The sequence below is a fragment of the Mycteria americana genome, chromosome 1, assembly GCF_035582795.1.
Source record: "Mycteria americana isolate JAX WOST 10 ecotype Jacksonville Zoo and Gardens chromosome 1, USCA_MyAme_1.0, whole genome shotgun sequence".
NCBI lineage: Eukaryota > Metazoa > Chordata > Aves > Ciconiiformes > Ciconiidae > Mycteria > Mycteria americana.
In genome coordinates, this window is record NC_134365.1 from 127,796,787 (window position 1) to 127,824,312 (window position 27,526).

The 27,526-nt window shown below is 48.4% G+C and overlaps 1 protein-coding gene across 2 annotated transcripts in view; it reads right to left on the bottom strand.

Moving 5' to 3' along the window:
* Positions 1 to 14,311: 14,311 nt before the first annotated feature.
* Positions 14,312 to 27,526, bottom strand: part of TSPAN7 (tetraspanin 7) — a 102,922-nt gene continuing 89,707 nt past the window's right edge. The window contains exons 6-8 of one of the 2 annotated variants that reach the window (XM_075520476.1): positions 23,293 to 23,376; positions 15,591 to 15,663; positions 14,312 to 15,261 (exon numbers count right to left, since the gene is read on the bottom strand). In XM_075520476.1, the coding sequence (XP_075376591.1) occupies positions 15,595 to 15,663; positions 23,293 to 23,376 (153 nt within the window). In that variant the 3' untranslated portion in view covers positions 14,312 to 15,261; positions 15,591 to 15,594. Of the gene's footprint in view, positions 15,344 to 15,590; positions 15,664 to 23,292; positions 23,377 to 27,526 lie in introns of both variants that reach the window. The other variant, XM_075520483.1, reaches the window with a different exon arrangement.

Sequence of the window (27,526 nt, forward strand, 5' to 3'; positions counted from 1 at the left end):
TCAGAGCACTCCGGAAGGTTATTTCAAGACATAGTCTCAGCTGTGGTGCTTGTTGTGCATGCTGGAGCCTCCAGCAGGACTGCATCAAGCTACAGCAATTTATAGGGGTCCCCGTCCCTTCGCAAGAGGGCCATGAGCTCTCCAGGGCTGATGTCTTCACCTTCACACCCAGCCGGAGCTCTGGTTTGGAGGGTCCCTCCAAATGGCTGATAAAATCCTGCCAAAATAGCTGATTTGTGGAAGAATTGGGTCTCTTCCTGCTGTCCATTATCTTGCCTAAAGGTCAAAGCAAGACCTGGTACCTCTCCTGCCCCCCTTCCCTTCCTCCGCTGTTACGAAGCCTTCTCTTGTTTCGTATGCTACGCTATTTGCGCTCTTCTTCTGCAATGCTTCTTTTAATCCCTTAATTTCAGGTTTGTGAAACATTGCAGGTGGTAACAAGAACAAGTCTTGTCTATTCCATGACATACCTTTACATCCCTGGGTGACAGCCCCGTGCCTTTCATAAGGATACAGTTAGTCCCCTTGCTCCTGGCAAGGCTTTTTGCTAGTTATTGTTGTAGCTTTTGGTGCCGTGCACCCTCTTGGTCTCGGGCCTAACAGCTCATGTACATGCCATCTCATGATCTGATGCTTTTCTTTGTCAAGTTCATTGACTTTAGTGGATTTCGTGACAGGTACCCAGTCTAGAGATGTCCCTCGCTGGAAAGTTTGACATGGCAAGTTTTAACCTTCGTATTGAATTTCCTGAGTTTTCTGATCCGGTGCTCGCTTGCGTGGCCGTGGTTAGCTATGACCATCGCTATATGTTTTCACTAGTGAGAGCCTCAAAAGTTGGGAGGTCTGCTTTGCCCTGGCATTTCCAGCCACAAGCTCTTTGGCAGTTTCTAGACATCACGTTGCAGTTGTGTTTGTTCATTTCTGTTGCGGGCACGTTACTTTGCCCAATGTGATCTTTGTACCCGTGCGGAGGCTGCCATGTATCTTTGCTTTCTATAGCCCAGTAAGGAGACATTCTGCACACTTGTAAGGTGCTAAATGAAGATGCGTCGAGAGCCGATCAGTTTTGAGTCACAGAGTTTCTTTAATATGCCAGATTAACAAGGCTAATTTTTTCTTTAAGGCTGCTTTCAATACGTAGGATTTTTTTCTTTCTGAGTTCTTATGCAGAACATCAGTCTTTGGTAGATCATTTATGTAAATGCGTCATCTCCGAAGTCACATTCTTCCCTTCTTACCATCACTCTCAGCCTTGCAGCTCCAACCACCGCTAAAACCAACAAAAAGCGCCACTGTGTTGTTTCCCATTTTCCCACCTAGCTCAGGCCAAGAAGCAAGCCTTTATCTGAACATTTTCCACAGTACCCTTCCATGTTCCCTATATTTAATCTTTTAATCCTGGCAGCTGAAATACAGCAAGTAAGATTCCTAAAGCAAGCAAAGTAAACTTGTCCAGCAAGCAGCCCTCCGACGCCGCTGTGCTCCAGTCCGGCTGTATTCTGGAGCCGCTTCCCAGCTCCGTGTTCAAGGCGCTGCGAGAGTCGGCTGGAAACTTGGTGCCGCACAATAACCCGCTAGGAAATACAGGCGCTTCAGGTTTGCTGCTGGGCTTAACGCTTCGCTGGAGATTGCCTCTGTGTGCGGAGACTCAGCCTTGCACTACGCAGGCTCTTCCAACTTGCACTAAATGAGACGTCCTTTATCTGTGACAAAGTGGGAAACTGTATTATTAGCAAGATTAGTTGCTCTGATCTCAGGCAGGAGGGCAATCTATTAATTGCACCCTTCCTCGATTCGGCAGACTTCTCCCAAGCACTTGAGCTCTGTGAACATTCAGGTCCTGCAGCCAGAGCCCATAAGGAGCCCTGGCTGCACGGCGTGACGGGCAGAGCTCTTCCTGCGGGAGGCTGGAGCTGCTCTGGGCTTCAGACGCTGGCGAACAAGCTTGTTTAACAGGAGGGATGCGTAAAAGCCCGGTCTTGTGCCTGTGGTCATGACTATATAATAAGAAATCTTTTTTTAAGCCTGGGGTTTTGGTGCTGAAATCCCTGGGTTGAGTCCCCCCCGATGATCAGAGCGTCTGACTGTGTTTCAGCAGTACCTCGTTTAGACCTGGGCTCGTTAGTAAGAGCGAGATTTACAGAAACAACCACTGCTGGAGGGAGGGGGCTCCTCTCTTCCTGCATTTACCTCCCCGGCTCCTAACTCAAAGTGCTCCTGGGATGAAGGGAGTGGACCCACAAATATTTGGCATCCAGCGTAACCTGCGTTCCCCCAGTGGAGCTGGCAGATCCATCAGCAGAAACCAAATCGCGACCGGTTTCAGGTGACTGCCCTTTCTTTCCCATCGATTTCAGAGCTGCCTCCGTGACAGGCTAATGAGGGCTGCCGGGCGCCAGGCACTGCCGGGGAGTGCCACCGCGCGTCCTTCCCCGTGATTGAACTGCCACCGTAGCACAAAGCAGCGAGAACCGCTTTGATACGCTCAGGAGGTGAAGTGGCAAGTACAACTGTGAAGCTTGAAAGGCAAGCGCCGGAAAGCAGAGTACAAGCTACTGCTTGTCATTTAGCAGAGACAAACGTTAAGCGCAACCAAAACAACAGCATTACGCGATTAGCGAGCACCTGCAACCCGACAGGAGCAGATCTGCAAAGGCAGGGGATCTGTCAGCTGTCGTTGCAACACCACCGCAAGTGCCACACTACATTAAGTGGGAATAAAGAGCAGTGGTGTAACAGGTGTAATCGCAAGAGTGCCGAAAGGGACACCGCCAGAGCTTGCAGACCTGAAATTCGATGTCCTGATCTCCCGCGTCGGTGTGTGGGAGATGCAGTGCTAGATTGCGCTGAGGCTCTGCCCGGTGGCTCCGCTGTGGCATCCAAGGATTCAACAATCCTGCGCTCAGGCACAGAGCTTGCGAAACTCAGCATCCCCTCTGCTCGGGGGCCAGAACAAGAAGAGGACTGCTGCGACTGGGAATACCTCAGAGAAAGCGCCTGGTACGCCCATGCTTGGGACCGCTCTGCTGACCTACCAAATACATCTCTGCTGCCCTGGAAAGGTGCCTCTCAGAAACACGTGTCAGCTTTAAAAGCACTCAGTCACTTTTAACTTGTCCTTCCCTTGCCGCATACTCTCCCTTCCCATAAGGCAAAAAATGTATTCCATTTCAGTCAGAGTATAAGGTATACAGGTATACTATACAACGATGATGATGATGCTAATGAGACATGGCATAATAGCTGTCTTTTACACACATACACAGATGCGAGTACCACACGCTTACTTTATGCTTCACAGAAAATACTCTGTATATGAAATGTCACCTAAGCATGGTTCATCTGATCATATTTCTTCCCTGAAGGTAAGTGGTAAAAATAAAGACCGTTGATAAATTGGAAAGTCCATATAGGGTTTTTCATGGCTAGGGATTCTTCTGTTCATTAACCCGCACAAAACAGAGAAGATAGGGTTCACATGAGGGGCTGGTGTATCATGCCCATCTTCCACTTTAAAGATTTTACAGGCCAGTTCATTAGGCTGCTACTAATACACTCAGTTTAGTCAGTCAGCCCTTGGTTGTTGGGCTGTCTTGGGACCGTGCCTTAGGTGTGCACCCTCACTAGTGCCTTCCCCAGGTGGCACGGACCTGCATCTTTCTCAAGGAATCAAAATATTGAGAATGTTAATTGGGGTGTTGAAGTGTTAGTTGAGGTGTTAACCGGGGTTTGAATGCGGTGTTGAAAACTGCACCGTCGGTACCAACACGGGGCTGGAAGGGACTGCTAGGACTGCGAAACGCGGCTCTTGTAGACCCCTGCAGCTGGGCCTGTGGGTTGTGTCCTCCACGGCACGACTCAGGTTTAGTCAGCTAGACCCGACTAACTCCAGCACGGCAGAAAAGCCAGGCCCTTTGCTATTTGCCCCCAGGCCATTTCGGCAGGCTCGCCGCAGAAGGGCTGAATTTCCCAATGTCTTCTGGGTGCTGGGACCCCATCATGCGGCAGGTGAAGCTCTGCTCTCCACCAGCCTGAGTGTTTGCTGGGGACGGGACGGAGACTCCCGGGGGGGACGTGAGCCCTCCCTGGCCATTTATCGGCAGCTCCCCGGTGTGCCGGTGCCAGGGTGAGCTGCACGGCCGGGGTGAGGCGGAGGTACTGCGCCCTGCGCCATGCACAGCTGCCCTTCGGCACGGCCGAGTGACGCGGCCTCGTCAGAAGATGAACGAGGCCCTCCAGATGGAAAGGCCTCCTTATTCACCTGCTAAATCTATCCTTCCCTTCTTCGGGCAGCAGGAAGGCACTACATATAGCGCCTTGTTGCAATCCGTGTCTTAAAAGCAGCTTGTTTTTTCCACAGAGAGATAACGGAGTTTGCTGTGAGTTTTTGGACACCTGTGCACACAGCATGCCTTCTTCGACCATAGCAGAGGACTAGCATGGCCTTGAAAAACCTATCTGACTCATAAGGAAAAGGGGCTCCAATTATTCTCAAATACAAGACACCGGTCGGCAAGAGAGAATTAGGGAGGCTGAGGAACAGTAGCAGCCGTAGCTTGTCCAGTCTGGGAATAAGCCAACGGCAAACACAACAGCTCACTTGTGCCCCAGCTAAAAATTGCCTCCTGACTGTTGTGACTGCGCAGGGGTGCCCAGCGTTTGAAACCCTCCTGGGATAGGCAGCTATGTGCAATTGCCTGTAACGCCACAGGCAAGTTTACTGCAGGCAGCAATACAGCAAGAACATCGGCGATGATTTGGCTGCCGGTGGGACAGGTTGAGCTTCAACTCCATGATGGACCGTGACATTGCTGTGCCACTTCAGGCCAAGTTCATGGCATTCATGTGCAAGTTCAAGGCCATAGTTCATGGCATTTCCAGCATTCATTTTTAACTTAACTGTTCTTTCAGCGTCCAGCCGTAGGCTGCTCGTGGGAAAGCAAGAGTTTGGCTGTCAGGGACCAGGGACTGGAGCCCACGGCTCGGCCAGCAGCACCCCTGCTGCAGCCGCTGCCATCATCTGAACCTTGCTTGTTTGGGCTGGTGCTTGTTTGGGCTGGAATTTCAGTGCCTTTGCAGAAACGCAGTCTGACTCCGCAAAAGAGCTATTATCAATCATCTCAGTCATCCAAAGAGAGGCCGCATTTGCCATTATTTAAACAAGCATCAGTTGATCCACTAGGAAATAATAAAAACAGCAGTGAAACAGCTCAGGTTCGGAAGGTACTATAATTTGGGGGTTTTGTTGTTTTTTGCCTTTTTTAAGGGAGACTGCACCTCTGTAGCTGGAAGGAGCTGAGCTCCTTACTCCAGTGGCCCAGGGGCAGCCTGCATTCCTGTGCATTTCCCACCCTACCGCCACTACCTCCCTTCCTAACAGGGAAACTTAGGCAGACCACGTTCACCTCAGGACTTGCAGGAAGTTATGCAAAGAGCCGGCGTAAAATGCAAGAGAAGAGCAAAGCTGTCCATCTCCTTACTCTGTTAGCCCTTGCTCTTGAATCGCTGCCGTGCACAGCCGTCCTCAGGAAGCCCGGCAAAGCCGTCCAGACGCGGAGCCGGGGGGAAGAGGAGGTGCTGGACCCGGCGGCGGCGGCAGCACCCTGGGAAGGACGGTGACTACCCCGCAGGCTGCCAGGGGCTCACAGGCCTGGCCCAGGGGCTGGTGCGGGGCAGCTCGTGGGTAATAGCCATCCAGGCTTTGCGTTTGCTGTGCTTACCTGGCACAGGTTCCTTAAGTGCTATATGAATGGGAGTTTTGCAGGGCAAGTAATTTACGGGAGGGTTTATGAGCATCTCCCACTTCGGTAAGTGCACCGGCGTGCTGGGTCACAGCTCCTGCTGAGCCAAAACATACTCACCCCGTAACTCCACCTGGCTTTGAGCATGTAGCTGCCTTTATGTCTTAGAGTCTGACCTGTCCTAGCTGCAGATACTAGCAGCTAGTGTTTCTTGGCACTCTGGCTGTGATGGCATTAAAGGATACTTTCCTTTTCAAGGTTCAACCATTCCTGCAAAAATTTCCTTTCCTGGTAGTGCAAGAAAATGAATGATGGAAAATACAGATTCCAGTGCGCTGTATGAATCCATAGGAGACCTAGCCCTGATCTTCCCTGGTTCTGTAGTAAGATCACACCAAGTCTTTATCCATTTTGTTTGTTGAAAAAAGCAAAAATCAACCCAAAAAAGGGGAACTCTCTAAAAAGTGAAAATTGCAAATACAAATACATTAATTTAAAATACCATTATATTACAAAAAATGTAATGAGCCCTGCTACTTTAAATGTGGCAGTCAAGTGATTACTAATTCATGTTTCAAAGCTACTTACAGCTAGCTGAACTTCTGAATTGGAAAAAAAATTATTTTTTTTCCCCTTGTAAAACTTTCCCCAGAGGTCTGCCAACCCTTTGAGCAAAAAGGGGGGAATAAAACTCTAGCGAATATTAAACTGAGGGGCCTTTTCTTTCCCTTTATACTAAAATCATGACACAGCATGGGAATCGGCCTCCTCAGGGGGCCGGGTGCTCTGCGTGAGCACCCCCTTAATCCCCACTCTCCGCAGCCCACTCTTCGCAGCAGCTGAGCGGTCCCGCTCCACCATGCCATAAAGAGCTGCTGTGACAAGCAGCAAGGGGGCTGATCCCGGGCTTGCAGCCCTGCTAAGGGTACCTCAGAGGATTGTTATGGTTCCACATGAAAAAATATTTTCCCCCCATGTACTTTTTTTTTTAAGTAATTACATCAAAACAAATGTGTGCTCAGAGAAGCTTAGAGCTGCGAAATTAGGCATCCATAATCTGTGAAATGCCAAAATCGAGACAGCTTAAAGCAACTGTAACGCAGCCCCGTGCTCATTGCACGCATCCCCATAGCCTCCACGCTGCCTAATTCTCTTCTCCTTATTTTCTGCCCCTGTTTGTTCCTCTGCTTACACCTACGGCCTTAGATCCATGGCATGACTGTACTTCCTTGACATATCCAGTGAGGCGGTGCTCTGACACCACACTATCGCCTCCGGGCAGTACCGCAACGCAAGTTAAGCAATCATTACATTTACTGCTCATCTGAGTGTTTTATCTTGCTGCACGCAGTGTGGAGCAGCAGCGGAGACGTGGCCACCACAGAGGCGTTTGGTAGAGCTGGCTATTAAAGTTTGTGTCGGCTCCAGAGCCGGCTGCCACACTTGCCTCCGGTGCTCAGAGGTTGCCCCCGGGGCTGCAGCACCATCTCCCGGCAGTCCCCGTCCCCACCGTGGGGTGGAAGGTCCCTGCTCCCCAGGAGAGCACAGGGAGGGCTGGAAAGGAGGAGAGGCTGGAGGGCATCTTTTTGCCTTGGGGTGGGAACGGGCTCCCTAGCAAATAAGTGTGAGATGGCACGGGGGAGAAGTGGGCAAGGAAGGTCTTATCTGCAGCACGTAAATTTGCTGCTGGCCTCCCATTACCTCCTGTCTCGCCACAGGGAAAGCCCTGGGGCCGAGCTCCCCAGCATCATCCTGGACCCCTTCTTCCTAATGTGGCAGCCCAGCTTGGAGGGGAGGAGTCAGCTCTTCACTTGAATCCTCAGGTTCCTAAAAGCAAAGGGGAAGCTTTTAAAGCCTGGCTGCAGGAAGCTATGCCAGCAGCCCCCGGTCAGCAGCAGCAGCCTGGGTCCCCACCAGACCCAGGCTGAGCAAGGGCCACGAGGGACGCGTGGGTGGGAGGGGAGTGCTGCCCCAGGGAGCGGCAAGGATGCTCCCAGGGCAGGGGAAGGGAAGTTGTCGTTCATCTGTTCACTCTTTGAGGGCTTTCCCGTGACAGGGACCACCTGCCTGTGCCATGCCTTACCACCCCGAGGAGAACCAGGCAACCGCAGATGGGCTGTCGGAGCAGGACAGCCACTGAATTGAGAAGTCAATGTGATTTTCGCATCTGCACCAACGCATATCTTGCTGAAAACGCCAACAATCAAATAGGAGCAGTGGGGAAGGGATGCTGTCGCCTGGTGCTCATTCCCTGTAGTGCCAGTGGGTTAAGCAGTGAAGGAGACAGCAGGGACACACAACTCTCTGCCACTCGGCTGCCAAACACCTCTCAGACGGTAAAATCGCCACGTCCAGACAACCACGCAGCCAAGTCATGTTCCACCCTGTCAAGCTCTACAGACACATTCAGCAAGAGGTAGTAGCCAGCACTAGTGCATCTGCGTTGGCTTCCTAAGCTTTGTACCCAGGGACAAGGGAGGCACTGGTCTTTTTGTATGCTTTGCTTCATCTCCTTAATGAGTAAGAAGTCAAGTCTAGTGCACTAATCCAAGCAAATTATTAATGAATGGTCTTTCGTTTTGAAGCAACCAGCCCCAGTGTTCACCAGAGCAGGATTGCCTCCTGTTTGTGACCGTCCTGCCGCCCGTGTCATCAAACAACTTTGTTTTAGAACAACATGCATCTGAAGTGGATTATTATTGGGTTGACTACCCCTTGGGGTGTAATGAAAAGCATTCATTAATTCTCAGGGCAGGAGGGCTAATTACTTTTTAATAAAAAAACCGTGCTAATTGCCAATAACTTTTTTATTGAATGGGTCTCATAGAGATGATTTTGATTGGCTTTTTGATTTCCCTTTCACATTGTAGCTCTTAAAATGCATAGTCCAAACAAGCAGGGAGCATCTAGATTATCCGGATAAGCATCGGGAGGAAACCCCACCATTACAAAGACCGCTGGACTACGCCAGTCTACGCTCAGTTCAGTGCTCGACCCTGCTGCGGTGCCGGCCGGGGTTTTCTGAGTCTCATACCTTCACGTTGCCTCATGCTTCCACGCAGCAGGTGGAGGCCTGTTTTCCGTGCTCCCCCAAGGCACGGCATTGATTTTGGCAGGCTGTTGGTGCCGGCGTGGCCGAGGGAGCGCACAGGGCTCGGGCTGGTTCCCCGCAGGGCTGAATTCCACCTCGCCCGCAGGAAGGAGGCAGTCCCCGGCCCCGCAGGTACCAGGATTGCATGAAGCTAAACGGAGTAGCACACAGCAATAGCCCACGGGCTCAATGTACCAGTTCCTATACTTGGGAGAAGGACTCATTCATCTGACATTTGGGTCACACTGACCTCCAGGATGAAGAAAATCCTGGGCAATTTTTTGTTTGCTTTTAATTACAAATAACTACAGGGCTGAAGATACCAAGTAATCCACATAAGCGCTAACCAGTTCTTTTGAGCAAGCAATAACTTACAAAGACGACATGAGAGGTAAATCCCACAGAAGCACAGCAAGCCCGTGGGAGCCAGAGCAGGAAACGACCAGCGTCAACCGGCCCCTGCAAAGCCTCAGGTAGTGCCACGGATGGATGCTGGCCATGAATTTCACTGCATGTGCACCGCAGTAGTTTCTATCCGTCCGACACCTGCAGACTCCCACAACAGGCTGCTCTCACCATCAGGAGGACGTAAGAGGAGTCCTGGCAGGCAACAGTCCCCTCCAGACCGTGCTGCAGACCCCCCTGATGCAGGCCTGGGCTACTGAGCCTGCTCAGCTTGGAGCTGGAGATTGCTGCACCGCCGTGTCGGACACATGATCAGGTTGAAATACTTACCATTTCAAGCCCTTTTGACTGAAAAAAACCCCAACGTTTATGTATGTTTTGCTCTTTTTTCTCCCCTTATCCCACCCCAGCAGTTCTCCTACTGGGCATCAGCCTTCTCTCACATCTGTTTTCTGATTCTCTACTCAAGAAGATAAAGCACACAAACCATGGCTTCCATGCAACCCAGAAAGCTGCCCTTGCTTCCCCTCTGGAAATAATTGCAATTTTAAAAAGAGTAATGTTTTTTACTTGGATGAACAATCTCCATTTTAAGAACAGATAGGGCCTTCAAAAATGACTTTTCACTTCTGAGTGCCCTAAGAGGTTCTGAAAGGGCTGGATTCCCAAAGGTATGTCGCTCGGCCCTTTCTGAAAGCTAGAGCATTTTGGAAATACCTCCAGGGGGTTGCCTGAAATCTACTGCTTCTGAAGGTCTTGGCCAAGACACTGTGTTATATGAGTATGGTGAATAAAAAATAGCATTCTGGTGACTTAGTAGTTGCATTGGGAATGCATGTCACATTCGGAGTTACACTGTTGTATAGCACACCGGGGATGTTACATATGTGTGTGTATTGTATATACACCTTCCAGTTAGCGATTACACGGAAGGACCGCAATCTAAAATAAGTACTCGGTGTCACCTATAGGTAGCTTCAGCAGAGAGCAAAAATAGCCACACTGCAGTTACCATGGAGCAGAACAGACTCCAGAGCTTGAGGAGTTGCTGTCTCAGCATGGCTTGCTTTTAATGAGCTCGCACGTACGTCGTGATGGACAAAAATGAAATGTCCTTTGAATAAAACGTTTCCTGGCTGCAACAGGAACAGGTGCAATGACAAGCAAAAGGCAAAAGTAACAGCTTTTTCTCTTCAAAATTAGGCCAAGCTGGTAAAAGCAGCTTGCAGAAAGCTGACCAGATTTTACACGTTTGCGGGGGCAAAACACTTTTACTTACAAAAAAGCAGACGTGGCATTTGTATGTTGAATCATGAAGATTTCTATTTTTATTATGCAGGTTCGTACTGAAGCAGCCCTAACTCAGCCCTGGTAGAAGTCTGGCATCCCGATCAATCCTGCCCCTTTAGTGGGATGCCAGGCATTTTATGCATGGGGCTTGGCTGGCAGCAAATTAATTTTCTAATCTTAAAATTATCTTAAACAGTAATGAGCCATTAAAGTCAAGGGGAAGAGCCACGGAAGACAAAATCATTTTAGCCCCTGCACTGGGTCCTCTGAGGAGCAACAGGCTGGAACCCCGTAAGCAGTCCTGCAAAGCTCGTTTCCTCCGCAGCGATGCTCGCCCGAGGATGGCGGCAGCCAGCAAGGCCCTCCAGCACGGCCCCCTGCTCCCAGAGCCGCGGTTTGATGCTACCGTGAAAAATCACCTTCACAGCAACATATCCTCTCGGCAGCGCTCGGGGCTCTCCTCAGCAGAAGCAAGTCCTGGCAGGCAGCTCAGGATGGGACGCACGTGCCAGCTAAGGCCGCTGGTCCTCCTTGCAGCCAAACCAAGCTAGCAGCTCACCGGGACCAAAAGGAGGTGGTCTCAATGCCCCTTCCTCCTCCTCCCACAGTCCTGCTCCGTCTCGCGCTCTCCTCATCCCCCAGCCATGGCCCCTTCCTCCCACCTCTCCCGGGACTCGTCCAGTCGCCCCATCACCCGCTTTGACTCCCAAACCTGCCCACCCTTCTTTTGCCCAGCTCGGGTCCGGTGATGGCAGGGAATGCAATTTGCCCGGGGAGGGGTCGGGCAGCCAGAGCCAGCCCAGCGCAGCAGGAACCGGCCCCCTCCGCCACCGACTCACTTCATGCCAGGGGGTGGACCCCAGCCCCTGAGGCAAAGCCCCCCGGTAGCCCGTGGCAGCTTCACCTCTGGAGGGAAAATCCCGCACGTCTGTGCCCGGCCCCCATTAACCCACGCTCAGCAGCTCCGGCTTTGTTTCCTTCCCACCGCCTCGCTTCTCCCTCCCGGCGGGAGGAACGGAAGCAGGGGGAAGCTGTGCCCAGGGCAGGGGATGCCACGCTGCCAGGAGCGCAACCCTCCCCGCCGGAGCTGCTGCGTGGCCCCAGCCCGAGCCAGGGGGATCTCACCAGGGAAGCCCTTGGCGGGTCCTTCACCAGCCCGATCCTCTCCACGGAAGCTGTCGAGAGCCCCATTAACACACCTACCCCGTAGAAGCAGGAGTGCTGCTGGGCCGAGGGAAACAATTGCGCACGCACTGAAGGGCCCTGCTGAATGGACTTCATTCACCGCTTACGCCTTAAAGCTGAGCACATGCCGTACTGAATGGGGACGGGCAAGCTGGAGCAGTTTGGGGGCCTGCTGACCTGTCACCCAACATCAGCATCTTTGAAAGAATCAGCTTTTGGCACAAACAACTCTTTCTTTCAGGAAAAAGGGAAAAAAAAGAAAAAGGAAAGAAAACTGAGAAGAGGCTGGTGCTTTTCCAGTCTAGAAAGTCGCTGGTGGCTCCTGAGGGAGGAGGTGTCAGCCTCGCCCCCCTCCCTCCCCTCCGTGGGGCAGGGGAGACCTGCCCAGGGATGAATAGGGGAGGGAAACTGGGGCAGCCTGTGGGCCAGTTCTTTCTGGTGGGGAAAAACATCCCCCCGCAAACTTCCTGCGCCTGCGGGACACGGGCATCGCTCCAGCATCGCGTAGCCCCAGCAACCGAACGAGCGGCTGCGACTGTTTTTAAGCCCTCGGAAGGGACTGCAAATGTGAGTGCTGCGACCCGCGCCGAGCGGCTTTGTCCCCAGCAAAGCACACGCGAACTGCCCAGCATTTATACAGGACCTGTATCGGTGATCTCCACATTTAGAGATGTCCTGCTCCCTTGTGCTAGATGCTTTATCGAGGGCAGATTTAAATTGGTGGACCAGCTTTCTCTTCTCTTATTTACAAATCTCTATTTCAAATTAGTTTTGAACCCCAAGAACAGGCTACGGGAGGAAAGAAGGGGGAAGGGGAGGGAGACGGATGACTCGCCTTTGTGAGTGCTTTACTTGCTCCGAGTAGGGAGCAAGTAGGGGAAAAAACATCAGTAAAATGACTTCCACGCTTCCATAGGACAAGTGCTACGAACTTCACTACGTGCTATTCATGGACAGTGGTAGGGGAACATCTCAGATACAGAAGACCTTGGGAAAACAGGTCTTCAGCTGGAAGTCAGCGCATCCCCAGCCATAACAGCATCCTGCCACAAAATACACTTCAGACTCCCCAACAAACACCTTAATGTCCCTCTCACACAAATGTACTAAGCCTTTTTGTCCCCATTACCAACAGCTTACAACAGAGAAAATATAAATGATTTAGAAAATATGAGTTGCTCATGATTTTCATGGAACAAAGCAGGTCTGTGGAAGCGCGTTACGGTGCGCCCGGCTCTCAGCACAGCCAGAGCTCCGGCTCCTGGGCACCACAGGAACACAACCTGCCGCAGACCGCATGCGGTGGGGCTGTGCACTTGAGAGCTGGGCTGAAAAATGCAAATTGTGACAGAAGCCAAATGTGAAGCTCTGAGCTGTAATCAAATACAGAAGCAGAGACTGAGCAGCAAATCACAGCTTTTCGTTTTGGCAGCGGATCAAATCTATAAAAACCATTACCTGTGTTTCAAGAGCAGCACGGAGTACTGATTTCCCATCCCCCTGGCAAAGCAAGCATGGTCCCACCCTGCCCTGCTCTGGAAGTGCTCTCTGAATAAAGCCAAAGATGCCTCCGGGGATTTTAAGACACGCTGCCTCGGCATACGCCGACAGGTTTTTGCTCGTGCGGCTGCAAGCCCTTTTAGTTGCGGGTGAGAGCGCACCGACCGCCCCGGCACCGCTCGCAGGTTCATCGGGAGCTGATGCCGGAGGCGCCAGGTGGGGCAGCCCTCCCCAGGCAGAGGGGCGCGTAACCGGGTGGGTGGCACTGACGGATGGACAGACGGATGGAGGACGGGCTGGGACTCCGGCAGCTGTACGGGCTGCGCGGACACGGGCACTGCGCAGCTCCTCCACAGCCGGAAGGCTACGGGGCTTCCCTCCTCTAGTCTCCTCTGTCTGCGTTGCCAATGTCAGGACTCGGTCCAAAACTTCCAGGTTTAAACTTACATGGACTTTCCATCGGGTCTTCAACACCTCATGTATTCAAAGGAGAAAGAGGTGAGTGCCTGCCTTTCCACGAATGCAGCGAAGACGGCTACTACCCACCCCCCAACCCCAAATCTCTCTTCTCCCCACCCTCACCAAAATCAGAGCGAGCTGCTTAATGCCAAAAGCATGTGCAGTGCTAAGGACGGGATAATTAAACGCTGCAGATCCTATCAGTCACAAGAAGAAAAATTGCAAAGCAGAGGGTATGCATTTGTCACATGGTGAAACCAGCTGTGGAAGGTTTTTCTAGGAGTTTTGAAACAATTCCAGCTCTTTCTCTTTTTTTCCAGGACAATAACGCTTTTTTCTGTCACAAGCAAGTTAGTTGTTAAAATATGCAGAAAGACAAGTCACTCCAAGCTGTGCACTTGTGTTTCATGTTCACTTCCCCCCTCGAAAGGGTTTTGTTACGACTAAAGAATGAAAAGGAAGCGGCTAGAAATCTGTAATGGTTCCATTTATTAATACGTATATCACAAATACTCACAATATCAATGCATTCTCGTTGGCATGCTAGACAGAGGCATTATTAAAAAAGTCCTATTTTTTTAAAAAGATTTTAAACTTTTGCTTTCCCCCAAAAATATTTCATATGCCTGTTTTTTTGTGATTTTTTGTGTGTGTGTGTGTGTTTTTATTTCGATTTGATTCAACAGTGTATTTGGTGCCTGCAACCTCAATGCAAAAATAAAGAAAAAGAAAGAACAGGAAAAAAGTATGAAGGCCGCAGTACAGCACAGTTCAATTAGTTCGTAACTACCTAATAAAAATAAAGGAAGCAAAATTCCTGCCTTCACAGTAAGCAACAACACAGCTTAATAACAGTATTACACAGGATCAGGTTCAGAGGCAAAATGCACTAGACAAAGCCTACCGGGATACGCACTAGGCATACAACACTGAGTAAGAATCAAAGATGTAGAAGAACATCAGGAATAAGGGTTCCCTTCAAGCACAACATTTTAACATCATTTTCAAGTATCTTTATGTTATGTTACCGATTCCTTTGTTTTTGGGGAAGGGGGGCAGGCGCAGGGAAGGGGGAAAGGATGAAAACCTTAGTAAAGCAATAAACAAAACAAGAAATTAAGATAAAACCAAAAGAATATATATTTCATATACCGGTTTATATGAATGTGTGCAACACTTATTAACCATGGTGAAAGGCTGATTATGCCCTCCAGTCACTACATGCACAGCCCGACCAATGCTGTTAATGAATTACCTTTGTTAACTTACGATGCAACTACTGTGTGACCAAGAACATACATACGGTGCCGTCCTACGCCGAGCTGCGGGGATGGGGTCGGGGTCCGGAGGCCGAGGGGACCTGGCTGCTCTCGGTGGCACCGCGGTACTTCACAGAATGGTACACTACGCATGGGACAGAGTTCGGGAGGTGGGGTGCGAGTGCGCGCGCGCACGTGCTTGCTTGTGGGGGTGTGGGTGTGCGTGCGTGCGTGCGAGAGACAGTGTGTGCTATAACATTCGTTTCAGTCTTTCTCCAGTTCTGCAGCTCCTGATCTTGAGACAGGCTCTGGACTTCGCGCTCCTGAAAGACTGGGTCGGGGAGGATAAAAGAAAAGAAAGACGTGCGTTGCTTTGGCTGCTAACAGCGGTCGCGATGGATGTTTTGCCCTCCCTTTTCAGGAAGAAAGCCGAAAGGACAAAACATTCAATAGGATGTTTCCCCCCCACCTTTTTTTTTTTCAACCAGACAGAATATTGGGATGAAAATCCCAAAGCAAAAAATCCCGTGGGAAGACTTAATTCTTGATGAACATGCGGAGCACCTAAAACTTGCCTGCTATCTTCAGCAGAAGCAGCACAGCCACGACAATATACCGGAGCGTATATAGCACACCGCATAGAAAGTGGGGAAAGCTCACCTTGTTACACCATCTCGTACTGGTTAGCAGTAATAAACCGGGACAGACAGCATGCCAGCAGCATCCCAATCAACTGTTCCGGACAAGAATAGAAGTAGAGTAGAAGTTAAGTTAAATTAAATGAACGCAGAGCAAAGGAGAGGCAAGGGTAAGCAAAAATTTCATGTTCTGGAGTTATTATGCACAACATAATTATGCCCTATTTTAACGACTGCTCTAATCAGAAAAACAGCACTAAAATCTCCTGTCTTTCTTTGTCGAATCTTCCTCTCGACTGTTATCAGAGCGTATTTACTTGATAGACAGAAAAGACAGACTTTTTACTACTTTTCAAACCCGTTGTCATTGCCTGGCCAAGTCAGACGTGGATGGGTAAACCGGCGGGGGTACCGGCACGCTACCGGCTGCGGTTCACTCACAAGCTCCACCTGGGTCCCCCGCCAGCACCCACCACCACCGAGAGCTGGCGGCCCCCTTAAATTTGTTAACAGCGTGCTGGGGAAAAGCTTCCTAATGCCCCGGAGTGGTTACGCTTTCTTTACAAACGATGCAGCACCGGAGAAATGAGCGTTATAAATCTGGAAATAAATAAAAAAAAAGTCTTTCACTATTCCCTTGGCTGTCACTCAGATTATTGAAAACAGATCCCTGGCTTCCACTCGTCAATAAGCACTCAGTCATTTCAGCGTTTTGCCTATCGCAGTTTGTTAGCGTTTCCTGCATATGCCAACAGCATTAGTATACTATAAATAATTCAGCCTCGCTTTTCTCGTTTGGATTGGTCAATTAATTAACTCATGAGCATATCCAGATTATTACAGCTCATCCCTGGCTATGGGGGTGAGGCGAGAGGGCCGTCTCTGCAGGCGGAGCAGCCTTCCCCGGGCCTGGCTCCGAGCAGGGGGTGTCGCAGCTGCCCCAGCCGGCTCACCCGTGCCCGCGGGCCACCAGCCCTGCCCGTCTCCTCTGCTGCGGGCAGAGCGCGTGGCAAGGGAGCGGTGCTTAAGGAGGGGGATCGCAACCTGCTGGCAGCGGCGGATCCCGCAGACCCCGCAGAGCACGCGTAGACGACGCCGGGCTGGCTGCTCGTCCAAAGGGGCTCCTTCTTCTACTGCACGCCTGGGATGGCGTGTCCTTTCCCCTAGACCACCAGTGCGCCCTCTTAATGTGATCATCATCAAAATATACATCCTCTCTACCAGCCCGCTGCTTGATTTGGGCTGGCATCAGCCCAGAGCAAGACCAAACCAGGGTACCTCAAATCCGGATAAACTGTTTTCTGCCGCTAAGACGTCACGTTTCTGCTCAAGACATGCTTCGTTTGCCAGAAATTTGCTGCTACCTCTCCCTCTCCTCTTTCAGTGTCCACCAGGACTGCTCTGGGCATCTCAAAAGGGCTTGGAGTCATCTTTAAAAGCAGTGTGAATCCCCACCATCCCCCACACGCAACGCCCGATTTTGGCACCAAATACCAAGGATGACACTGCCTTGCTTGTAACTAGACGTGAGGCACAGATAACACCTCCTGACCAACCTCCAATAAAGACCTAAGCTACTAGGTTTGGCGGGCTGTATTTTCACAGTTGCCAAAAGAGATGTACGTGCTGAAAACCCTCCTCAGCTTTTGAAAATCTCACTTGATACCAAGAAGACATTTTAGCCATCTGGCTGCCTTTTCGCCTTTTCTACTAAACTCCTCCAGACGAGTGTTCCAGCAGGAAACTTATTTGGTAGCTGGAGTGCTCACACACTCGCCCAGGAGTCCACGGACCGGCGACGATGAGGCTGCCAGCATATTCTGGCTGGGCTTTGGATCTCCACGCTTAAATATTCCAGTCACCAGGAGGATGATTTTATCAATTTGGCTGTTTGGGAAGCGTTGCTGAAAACCCACCACATTCTGTGGGTTTCCTAGACAGTCTTTAACACTCCCACTGCTTCCTCGTGCGGTGTTTCTTTAGCTCAGTTCAGTTTTGGAGAATGAGATTTCCCATAGCGCATACCTGGTATGTATTTCTCCGTGCTCTGACACGCAGAACAGAGTAAGTGCCTCTGGGTGACCCTGTCCCAATCGCTTCGCTATCCCTTTTCTGTGTTTGTGGTACCTTTCAGCCTTCTCTCACCTTCCTCAGCTGGTCTCAGAGGTTACTACTCTGCCTTACTGCGTTTTTCATTAAGATGAACTTCACAGCTTTCATCCTATTTATTTTCACTGAGCAAATTCCAGCCCAGCCCCAAATCAGTTCCTCCCTCATCCTACAATGGCCAACACCGTATGTACATTCAAGTTTGATTTTTTTTTTTTTAATGCCTGTGCCACGAGGTACCTATTATTTCACAGAATCACAGAATCACAGAATTGTATAGGTTGGAAAAGACCTTTAAGATCATCGAGTCCAACGGTAGAGATTTCCCATCACGAGCACCCAGGTTACGGCCGTCATTGTTCCCGGCCACAACCTGCTGCTCGTGTCAGGTTTACAAGGGAAAAGATGCTGCAGCCCGTACAAATAGGAAGCCATGGGCTTTTCTTTCCCCCTTCAGCGGTAGCAGACCTCCCCAGCTACCTTTAATTAGGGGCTCTTCTGTTTTACACAGGCTGTAACTCTAATAATCAGCGTGTCTAAGCTTTGTAGCATTTGCAGGCATGTGACAATGTTTTGATTTACTCAAGTCACTCGTAAGATGAATGGCAGGTTACATATGAATGTATCTTTCTGACCTTTGGCTCACTTATTAATTCTTGGCTCTGACCATATGCTGGTTTATGCATTTAAGTGGTTATAGTACCATAATATTAAACTTCTATATTTAAAAAATAATGGCATGCATATCGAGCCATTGCATACACATTTTCTACAGCATTTCTAGCTATTACCAGGACATAGCAGAGCTATAATAAATATCCTAGAAGTACTTTGAACACATATAAAAATATGTATTTTCCAAGGTGTGTAGACTTCCACATTTAACCACAAGAGTACTGTCCCTCCTGTAGCCAAGAAGAGGCAATACCGTATTAAGTTGCTGAATTTTCCTCACGCTGCTCTTTCATTACAGTCATAACTACAGTCCTTTGCATTTAAATCAGGTTAGAGGCTCCCAGTCTGCGAACCACAAATGAGCGGTCTCCACCCCCGCCTTGCTCTCGGCATTTGCTTGATCACTTGCAACCTCTGCTCTTCAGACGGGAGGAAGCCCCTTATCCTATTGTACAGCAGGTCCCCGCAGCTCCTTTGAAAAACCAGAGGAATTGGCATAAAAGGATCCCCGCAAAGAAACTAGCTGCTAGAAGTTGCATTCATTTCCCTTTGCTCCCGTTGTCTCTCAAGTGCCCCATCTCAGCTTTTATCCACTTTTTTTTTTTTTTTTTAATAGTCCCAGTTTTTTGAGTGCTAAGATGCCAGACTTGGTTCTGCATTTGTATTCCCTCTCTCTTTCCCCCTTTCTTCTCTTTTGTCTAAGATTATCTTGGTCCTCTGAACTATTACACAGAAAACTGAGAGATTGTCTTGGTACCTCTGGTCTTGCCACAGGAAACTTGAAAATGTTGACAAATTATTTGGCTTAGAGCACTGGGAAATCCACATCCCTCAGGTGTGCCTTCTTCCCTACCACCCTGTTGGCCAAAGCTCATTCCAGAGAACAGAATGCAGTGCATGTGTTGTTCATCTCTCCATGGTTTCTAGCAGTCATCTCATGCATATCTCAGGTCTGACAACCGAAATCCATCCACAGCAACTTCCTAGCAATCTTATCTCCCATCACAAACATGATAACTGGCTTTTTAATATAGTTATTTTGCAGGCGTTAACCTTGACTGGAAGCTGTCCTGCATGACATATTTATTACATCTTATTATACTGAAGAGAAACTGAAGTGCAATTTGAATTTCCATTTTATTTTGGGTCCTGGTGTCTTCACCATTTCTCATTCTTTGAGAAAATTTCTATAAATAGAAATGTGTTGAACTAACTGGGAATGCATCAGTGGATCAGGTAAGCTAAAACTGGATTTTTTTGTCCATCAGGAATAATTGTTTAGTGGAATGATTTACCTGGCCATATTCTCAATACGCAGATCTTCAAGCACCCAGGTTCCCTGCCTCTATTTTAGAAGACAGCAAATTTTCCATGTCACAAATCACTTACTTGAGTCAGCCTCCTGTGCCGTGGTATGCCTCTGGCACAGGTCCTATCTCCATGCTGAATCCACAGTGACTAGTATTTAGAGGCAACAAAATTAGTCTTATATTAGACTTCAAGTCACATATTGGATCCCGATAGGGATCCCACTCCCTAACCCTGGTGCGAGGGGTGACTGAGGCGTAATCCTGTGCTAGGGCCAAGTCTCAGCCTCCCTCTACTGAGACGGGAGTTGCAGCAGACAAGGTGGATGATGTCCGCACCAGAACTGCATCCGCAGTCGGGCAGAGCTACTCACATTAACGTTAACAGGAAAGAGCGCAGGTGGATGCTGCACTGTAGACAGGGACTGTAGCCGCGTGAGAACGTATCTTCAAATGGTGGGAACGGTGCGTGCTCAGGCACTGGTTTTGAGCACGAGGAGAGTGCCTGGCTTCCAGTCCTTCAGTACAAAAGGAATAATTTGGCCTTAACGCTGCACTGAGACTCCCCTACTCAGGGACTCTACTGCAACCACAACCTATAACCCCTCCCCAAACCCTGCCTCTTGTGCCCCTTAAGCCAACGCCTGTGCTGTAGTTTTACCTAGGCAAAACTCTTCAGCATCTATGCTGCTTGCATAATTTTATTCTCTGTTGGGCACAACACAGCAATCATTTTGCTGCTCTGAAGAGCACCTGCTAAACTGAAGGAAGCACCAGCTGGAAGTCAGCCTTGTCATCTGATTCAAAAAACAATCAAATTGTATTTTATTATTATTATTTCAAACCCGAGGAGCGGTGCAGACAATGTCAGCAACACAGCAGTTTTTTTAAAACTCTGACTCTGACTGGGAGGTCTGTGCCAGGCCTGTGAGATGTGCAGTGCCATTACATCAACTTCCCCTGTTTCTGGGAATCAGGACATTCCCATGCTAGTCAACACCTAACAAATCACGTGAAGCAAAGGCCCTTGAGCACGCTTTACTGTAGGAGAGCAACACGATCTAATTTGTCTTTTATTTAGATTAAACCTATTCTCAGTAGGAACAGCGAAACCTCGCCTACAGCTGGAGCACTGCCTGGCATTACTGCCAGCCACAGTCAACCTGAAATCAATTTGTAAACACCGTCCCTAATTGGGTCCAGCAAAACAGATTAGGCAGTAAACGGTCACTGGCCGCCTTCTATTCTTCACGCCCCGGGAGAGATGCATTTTTCTCCCCTGCATCCCCTCTCTTCTTTTTCCACAGCCGCAAACACCCCAAGCAGGTGAGTGTCTGCTCGGAGTGCCAGCGCCCTGCGCTTACGCAGGGGAGCCACATCCCCGGCTGGCGGCACGGCCATCAGGCAGCGCGAGCTGCCAACGCCACAGCAAAACAGACTTTGGGTCTCACTTGGAGCCGCAGCGGCAAAGTGCCTTCCCCGCCGTGCTGCCTGCAGCCTGTCACGCTCGTCTCGCCCTGGGCCAAAGGGCTCCCGCTGCAGGGACCACGCTCTGCCCGCACTGCCCGCCCGCCTTCCCGTGTCGAGCTCACGAACAACCGATGACCGAGAGTAAACATCCCGGCACGTGCCAAAATACTAACGAGTCCAGCTGCGCTCTTCCTACAGTCTCCCTCCCAGCTGCAAACAACTCTCAGGCAAGGTAAGATGATGCTTTGCCTGTCACACGTACAATACACCGATTAAAGGCTTTCAGGTAGCATTGGTCCTGACGGAGGCATTTGCCCCAGCAGCATGTGAATTGTAAAATTCTACTCATCCCATTTTTCTTTTGGATAGTTTTACACGAAGCATTTTCGAAGATGCTTTATAGCCTTCTGGCTGTCTAGAAACCAAACTGAAGTAAGAGCTCAGAGTCCTACAGCAGTACTCAAGTCATAATCAAGGTTGGAGAAGAGTATCAAGACAACCGTAACCATTCAACAAGAACTAGAATAGCCTATTGAAAAAAAACCCAAAACTCCCCCTGCTCCATGCACGAACGGCTCCAGCCTGGTGGTTTCACCGCTTCTGTATCCCAAGGACCCACGCAAATGCCCAGGGTGGCTGGTGGTATGATGAACCAACATTTACGCCCACATGAAACAGGCTGACAGGCCAAATCACGGGCTTCTCACATCTAACACCTAGGCTAGAAGGCATCAGGTTTCCAGGTATGCCCAAGGCAGGGTAGTCAGCTGGTCTGAGCCCAGTTTCAGGGCTCCCTCAGGTTGTGTGTATGTTGACCAAGAGGACGTGGTGCCCATTTTCCACATGGCTTGCGGGCAGTTACTCTGAAGAAACTGGAGGCCATTGTAACTGCTGAGCAAATTAAACCTCAGAGAGATGTGACTAAAACACCGTGCAGCTGAGCACGGGCTGACCCCATGGGGCAGCAGGGGCAAGAGGGCAGCCACAGCCCTCCTGTTAATTCACTTGCCCATCACTGGCAACAGCACTGGCAAATCACTTGTTTCCAGTGCAGCACAGTGTAAACCTACAGCTTGCTAACAGAATTCATGAGTTTTAAGAAGCAGTCAAATAATTTTTCCTAGCACCTCATTTTTTCCAACCACTGGATAAACATAAGTCGTTCAACAGATATATTCACATTTTCAGTGTTGCCTCAAGACCCAGATTTTTAATATTGTGTGAATGAAGCAAATGAAAGTTGCATGATTGTTTTAGAATATGACATTTGCAGTTGTACGATATACTCTCCGCAGAGAGAAGGCAGATTGCCTCTCAGGTTGAAGTGGTTCAGGCATTGTACACGTCGCTGTGCATTTTTGCTGAACTATTCTGCAAGCACTTTTGATTGCCCGTGTTTCCCTCTCTCTCATTTTTCCATGTTTCCAGGAGAGTCCTTGCCATCACACATGACGTGACTAGTATAAAGGAGCATCTTGTTGAAAGATGCAGATGTTTTCCTGCCTCTTGATCAGAAGATTCTGACCAGACCTTTAGTTTCCCCAACGCCTGTCTAGGTAAAGGCACTTTGAATATCAGGGAGCAGCAAACACCTTCTTAGCTCTCCTCTTGTCCCTCTCATGCCAAACTCCTTTTGGTGCAGGCAAGGAGTTGGTTTAATAATCTGATTTTGGCAGATCTCTGCTCAGTGTTCAGTGCTAAAAGGAAAAAAAAAAAATTGGTCACCAAAACCAGGTGCCTCCTCCAGGCTCCAGGTCCAGGATGGAGAGGCCTGAAGGTACACTCTTAGTGAATTCTAGACTCCTTTAAGAAAAAATAAGAGTGCTTAGAAGAGAGAAGCCTATCCAAACAATGGATAAGCTATTTGTCTTCTTAGCTGTTTATGCTCCATTTAAGCCAATGTTTTATTGGGTTAACCTCTATTTGACCCAGTGGAGGGACAAGTTGTTTTCCTTGAGCTAGTCATTAGCTCAACCGTAACTGATATTCCCAAGGAGAAACTTCATTTAAGTTGAAAAAAAGAAAATCAATGAACAGATGACCTCAGGACTAATGAGCATGCTGAGTTCAGTCCCTTTCCGTAACCGTTCCTTCCTTGAAGTCTGGGTAAAGAAAAAGAGAGAGGGGAAAAAAAGGGGGGAAGGGAAGCGTTTATGCACTTACCTGTGAGAATGCAATCCCAAAAGCCACTCCAGCTATGATTCCCATATTTGTCTCCATAAAACTGGTCACCAAGTCATAACAGCCCTGGAAAACAAACGTAATCATTCCTTGTATCGACCTTCCCTGCCACGAATGCAAATTTCTCATTTAAAATGGACTTGGGCTAGACAATATTTTTGCTGTAATTTCTGACAATGTCACCTTTTTATTTAATACCAATTCTGAGTGAATGATGGAAAGTGGTAGCAAAACCAGTTCGTTTTAGAAACAAATGTATTTCAGTACTTTTAAAAGCTAAATGTGACGTTGCACTCATTTTTATAGGTCTTATTAAAGAAAGTCAGTTCGCATTGTTTTAAAAAACATTAATATAGCTTTGACCTGAAACCAAACCAGTAACAATATATGGTAATATTATAATACAATACAGGTGTCAATAAATGATGCTGATCTACTACTCCAGATATTTAATAAAAGCATGCTTCAGGCGTCCAGTGAGGCATTCTGCTTGCCTTCGGCTCTCAAAGGACACCAGGCAAGGTACTGAGTAGTATATAACTTTAAACCATATAACAAAGTTATCAAAGGGTTCGTATGAAGTTCCTTGGTTCGTTTGCTCTTGGACATAAAATTCCCTGTCCTGCTCCCCAAACCCAATTTTCTCTCTCTAACTCAGACCCCGACTCCATCAGCTGACTTGCTTCCTCGTGCCTCAATTCACAGCCCACAGCGGGGCCAGAAGATTCATACACATTTCTGCCCTTCTCTTGGATAGGCTTTTTTGCGATGGCGCCCGCAGTATTATTTTTGCCAAGTTTCTCCCCTCACCTACTCTACCCTTCAAAAAGCATTTGAAATTAGCTTTCCTAGTTTGTGGTGTCTAAATGAATCTAAACAAGTGATGCAAAACTTGAAGAAAAAAAGGGTAGCGTCTATTTTTTCTTTCACTACTAACCTATCTGCCCACAGAAACCAAAGCCACCTCTTGGCCCCTTTTGTCATGCTCCCTCAAATGACCAACACCACTCTCAGTGTAAAGCCAGTCCCAAGGCATTTTATTTAATGTTATAACTTTATCCACTTTATCAGAAGTTGGAAAAAATGGAAATAACAGTGAGTTCCCTTTCCCAGTTTGGACTCCTGTCCCATAAGAGAGAATTGTCTCTGCATTCCCCCTCCATCCACAGCCTCCTCACTTCTGCAAACACTTTGGGAACTCCTTACATGACTTCAGAGCACTAGATGCTTGTAAAAAATAACAGCTAGAAGGAAAGGATGATGTCCTTTGTTAGAGACAGGCCATTCATGAACTAAATTGTATCACTTCTTTAACCTCTTTTATAATATCAGAAGACATTTTATTTAATCCTGAGAGTAATGAAGTGGTAAACCTAATAGTAGCTGAGGACCAGCACAGCTGTAATTCAGTTCTGAAATGTTTAAGTGTACATATTAATCCTTAATTACATCTTACAACAGTGTACAGTATATCAGATTCAAGCTTGCTTATTTAACACGTCAAGCAACTGTAGTTGTGTGTCTTACGTGTTATGAAATGAGATTAGATTTCTCAAGCAGTGCTTTCATTCTGTCTGACATGGCTTAATGTTCTCCCAGCTCTTCTGAAATCTGTTCTGCTCAACAGCCTTCAGGAGACGCAACATCTAGCAGCAATGGTAATTTGAGGGAGACAGAAGATCTTGTTAAAAAAACATAAAAGGGAGATAGTTTTGATCGCTCTCCTCATTTGAAGACTCTGTTTTCCCAAATCACAGTCATCTGGTTCCTGAAGTGCATTGCATAAATACGGCTTAATTGCTCAGTCCTTACTGTGCATGGAGTGAGAGTGCAAGAAGCACCCCAGAGTTGCGTATACAGCACAGAAGTATGCGAAGCACTGTGTGCACACATCCAGGTGCTGATTCAGAGGACAGAAGTGACAATTTAGCAAGTATCTGATCATTCTTCAGTCCATGTGTCTGTTCCTTTATTAAGATTTTAGACAGAAGTAGTTCTTGAGACTTGTTGGTAATGAGCTCTGAAGATTAAAAGCACTATATGAACATTAAATAGCTAATCCTCATGACAGCTTTTACAGTTAGGTATTAGTCCCATCTGAGATGAAGAAACAGACAGAGAGACTAAATGATTTACCCAAGGTCACTAAGCAAGTTAGTGGCAGAGTTGGCAAAGAAAATCCAGGAATGTTGTCATTTAGTGCTGCAATTACAGAATTAGTTTAATCCTCTTTGGATAATTAATCTTGAGGCCTCATAAACTGCTAGTAATTTGATTAGCTCATCAAGAACTTGTCTTACTGAGAGTTTTGCAAGATCCACCAAAAAGATGTATTCCAAATATACTTATTTACAGGAACGGTAACAAGGGTCTTCCACAACACAGACAATATGTAGTTTCCTTTTTCTCCAACACACACAGAGCAAAGTGCCTATTTCCAAGACGAGCAAGGGGCTTGGGCCAGAGGCAATGACGTTTGCTTCCTATCTGAAGTGAAAGCATAGGGCCACACAACGTTTCCTCCTGCTTGCTTTATATTCTCGTGCCCCTTTCAGAAACGTCCCACCTTGCTCAAACGCTTGGGACAACTCAGAGATCTCACAACTGCTAAACAGAAATCTTTACAACCTTTGATTACAAATGGCTATCTCAGAAAATGGGACACAATTTTTCAGATGTCGCAGGACATTCAAACTTCCCCTAGGTAATTAAATCAAGTAACTAAGTCAACTGCTTCCTGAGGAATCCGCACTCCTCTTCTGTCAGGCAAGTTGTGCATTCGCAGGAGAGACGCTTAGGAGCAAGCACGGCTGGAAGTGAGTTACTAGCCCTGGACTAGAACAAGCTCAGTCATCCCTCAGCTGCTTCCTACAATTTTGCAGGCATCTTTCGCCAAGAGGAACTCGCAAGTGGACAGGGATTTCTCTGTGCAGGCAGAGCGTGCAGAGCAAGCCCCGCACTTTGGGGAAACATCAGGCGGGTGGTGGGAATGCAAATGGCACCCGCTCAGTTATGCAGCCAGGAAAGGTTCAGAGTGCATGGCCATCCCAAACTGGAAAGGTGGGACCTGCTGGTAGACTACCAGTCGCACCAGAAAGCTTTCCTGCTGGGAAAGTGGGCAGAAGCAGGGGCTCAGGATGGGCTGCCCAGGAGGCACTCTGCTTGCAGGGGGTGCTGGCTGTCCTGCACATCCCCTAGATCCACCCCGTCCTGCCTCTCACCTTCTTTCCACTTCTACAAAAGCAGAAAGTTACCCCAAGTTCACAAGGTGCACCTGAATGGAGTGGCTCATCCTTCATACTCATGCAACCCAGCAAGATTACTTTGCTGGTGGCGACTGCGAGTTTCGTAACAGATGGATGTCACTAATGCTCCACATATGTCTGCAACAAGTGGCTCTCATTAACCTATTATAGAAAAGAAAGGCTCAGTGGAAAATAATCCTCTAGTATCTAAATAATCCTTTTTTTTGATACATGCTAGAAAATGCTGTCCACTTGACTGGTTTTCAAAGAAAGATGTTTCAGGCTGTGCTCAGCCACCCCTCCAACCTCCTGATTCACAGGTGACTGAGGTGAAAAAGACAGAAACAGAAGACAGAAAAGCATTTCCATATTTCCCCTGTTATCTCCTTAGGACTTGTATTTATTTTTTGAAATTCAACTCTGAAAACAAAAACAGAAAGGAAAATAATCCTTAAGTCTGACTAAGATATGCTGCAACTTATGCCTTGGCCACAATATTCCTTTTACCAACGAACTGTCTGTTGCCTCTCTTGCAAATCTCAAGTGAGAAAGAACTGGTGATGCACTAGCACTTAAAGCAATAACTTGAGTTCTATTTCTGCAGTGCCGTGTCTGCTATATATGCTGCATTATATTCTCCTTATTCTTCCCTTTCTTTGTGTTTTCTGTATTTTTATTCTCCAATTACCCCTTTTCTTCCTGTTTTCCCAACCTGCTTTCCCAACCCTATTCTGTTTCCCCAACCTGCTCCTTCAGGTGACCCCAGGGGAGGGGTCGCTTTGGCTGCACGACACTTGCAGCAGCACATGTTCAAAGATCTTCTGAAGAGTCACTTTAAATGTACCAGCCAACCACAACACTCGCTGTCCGTCACCTCTGTATTCTGTTTGGGATGACAGTTAGGCTCCGGCACTGAACTTACTGTTTGAACATAAGCAAGAGTAAAACCTGTCCTTCCCTCCACCTAGCCA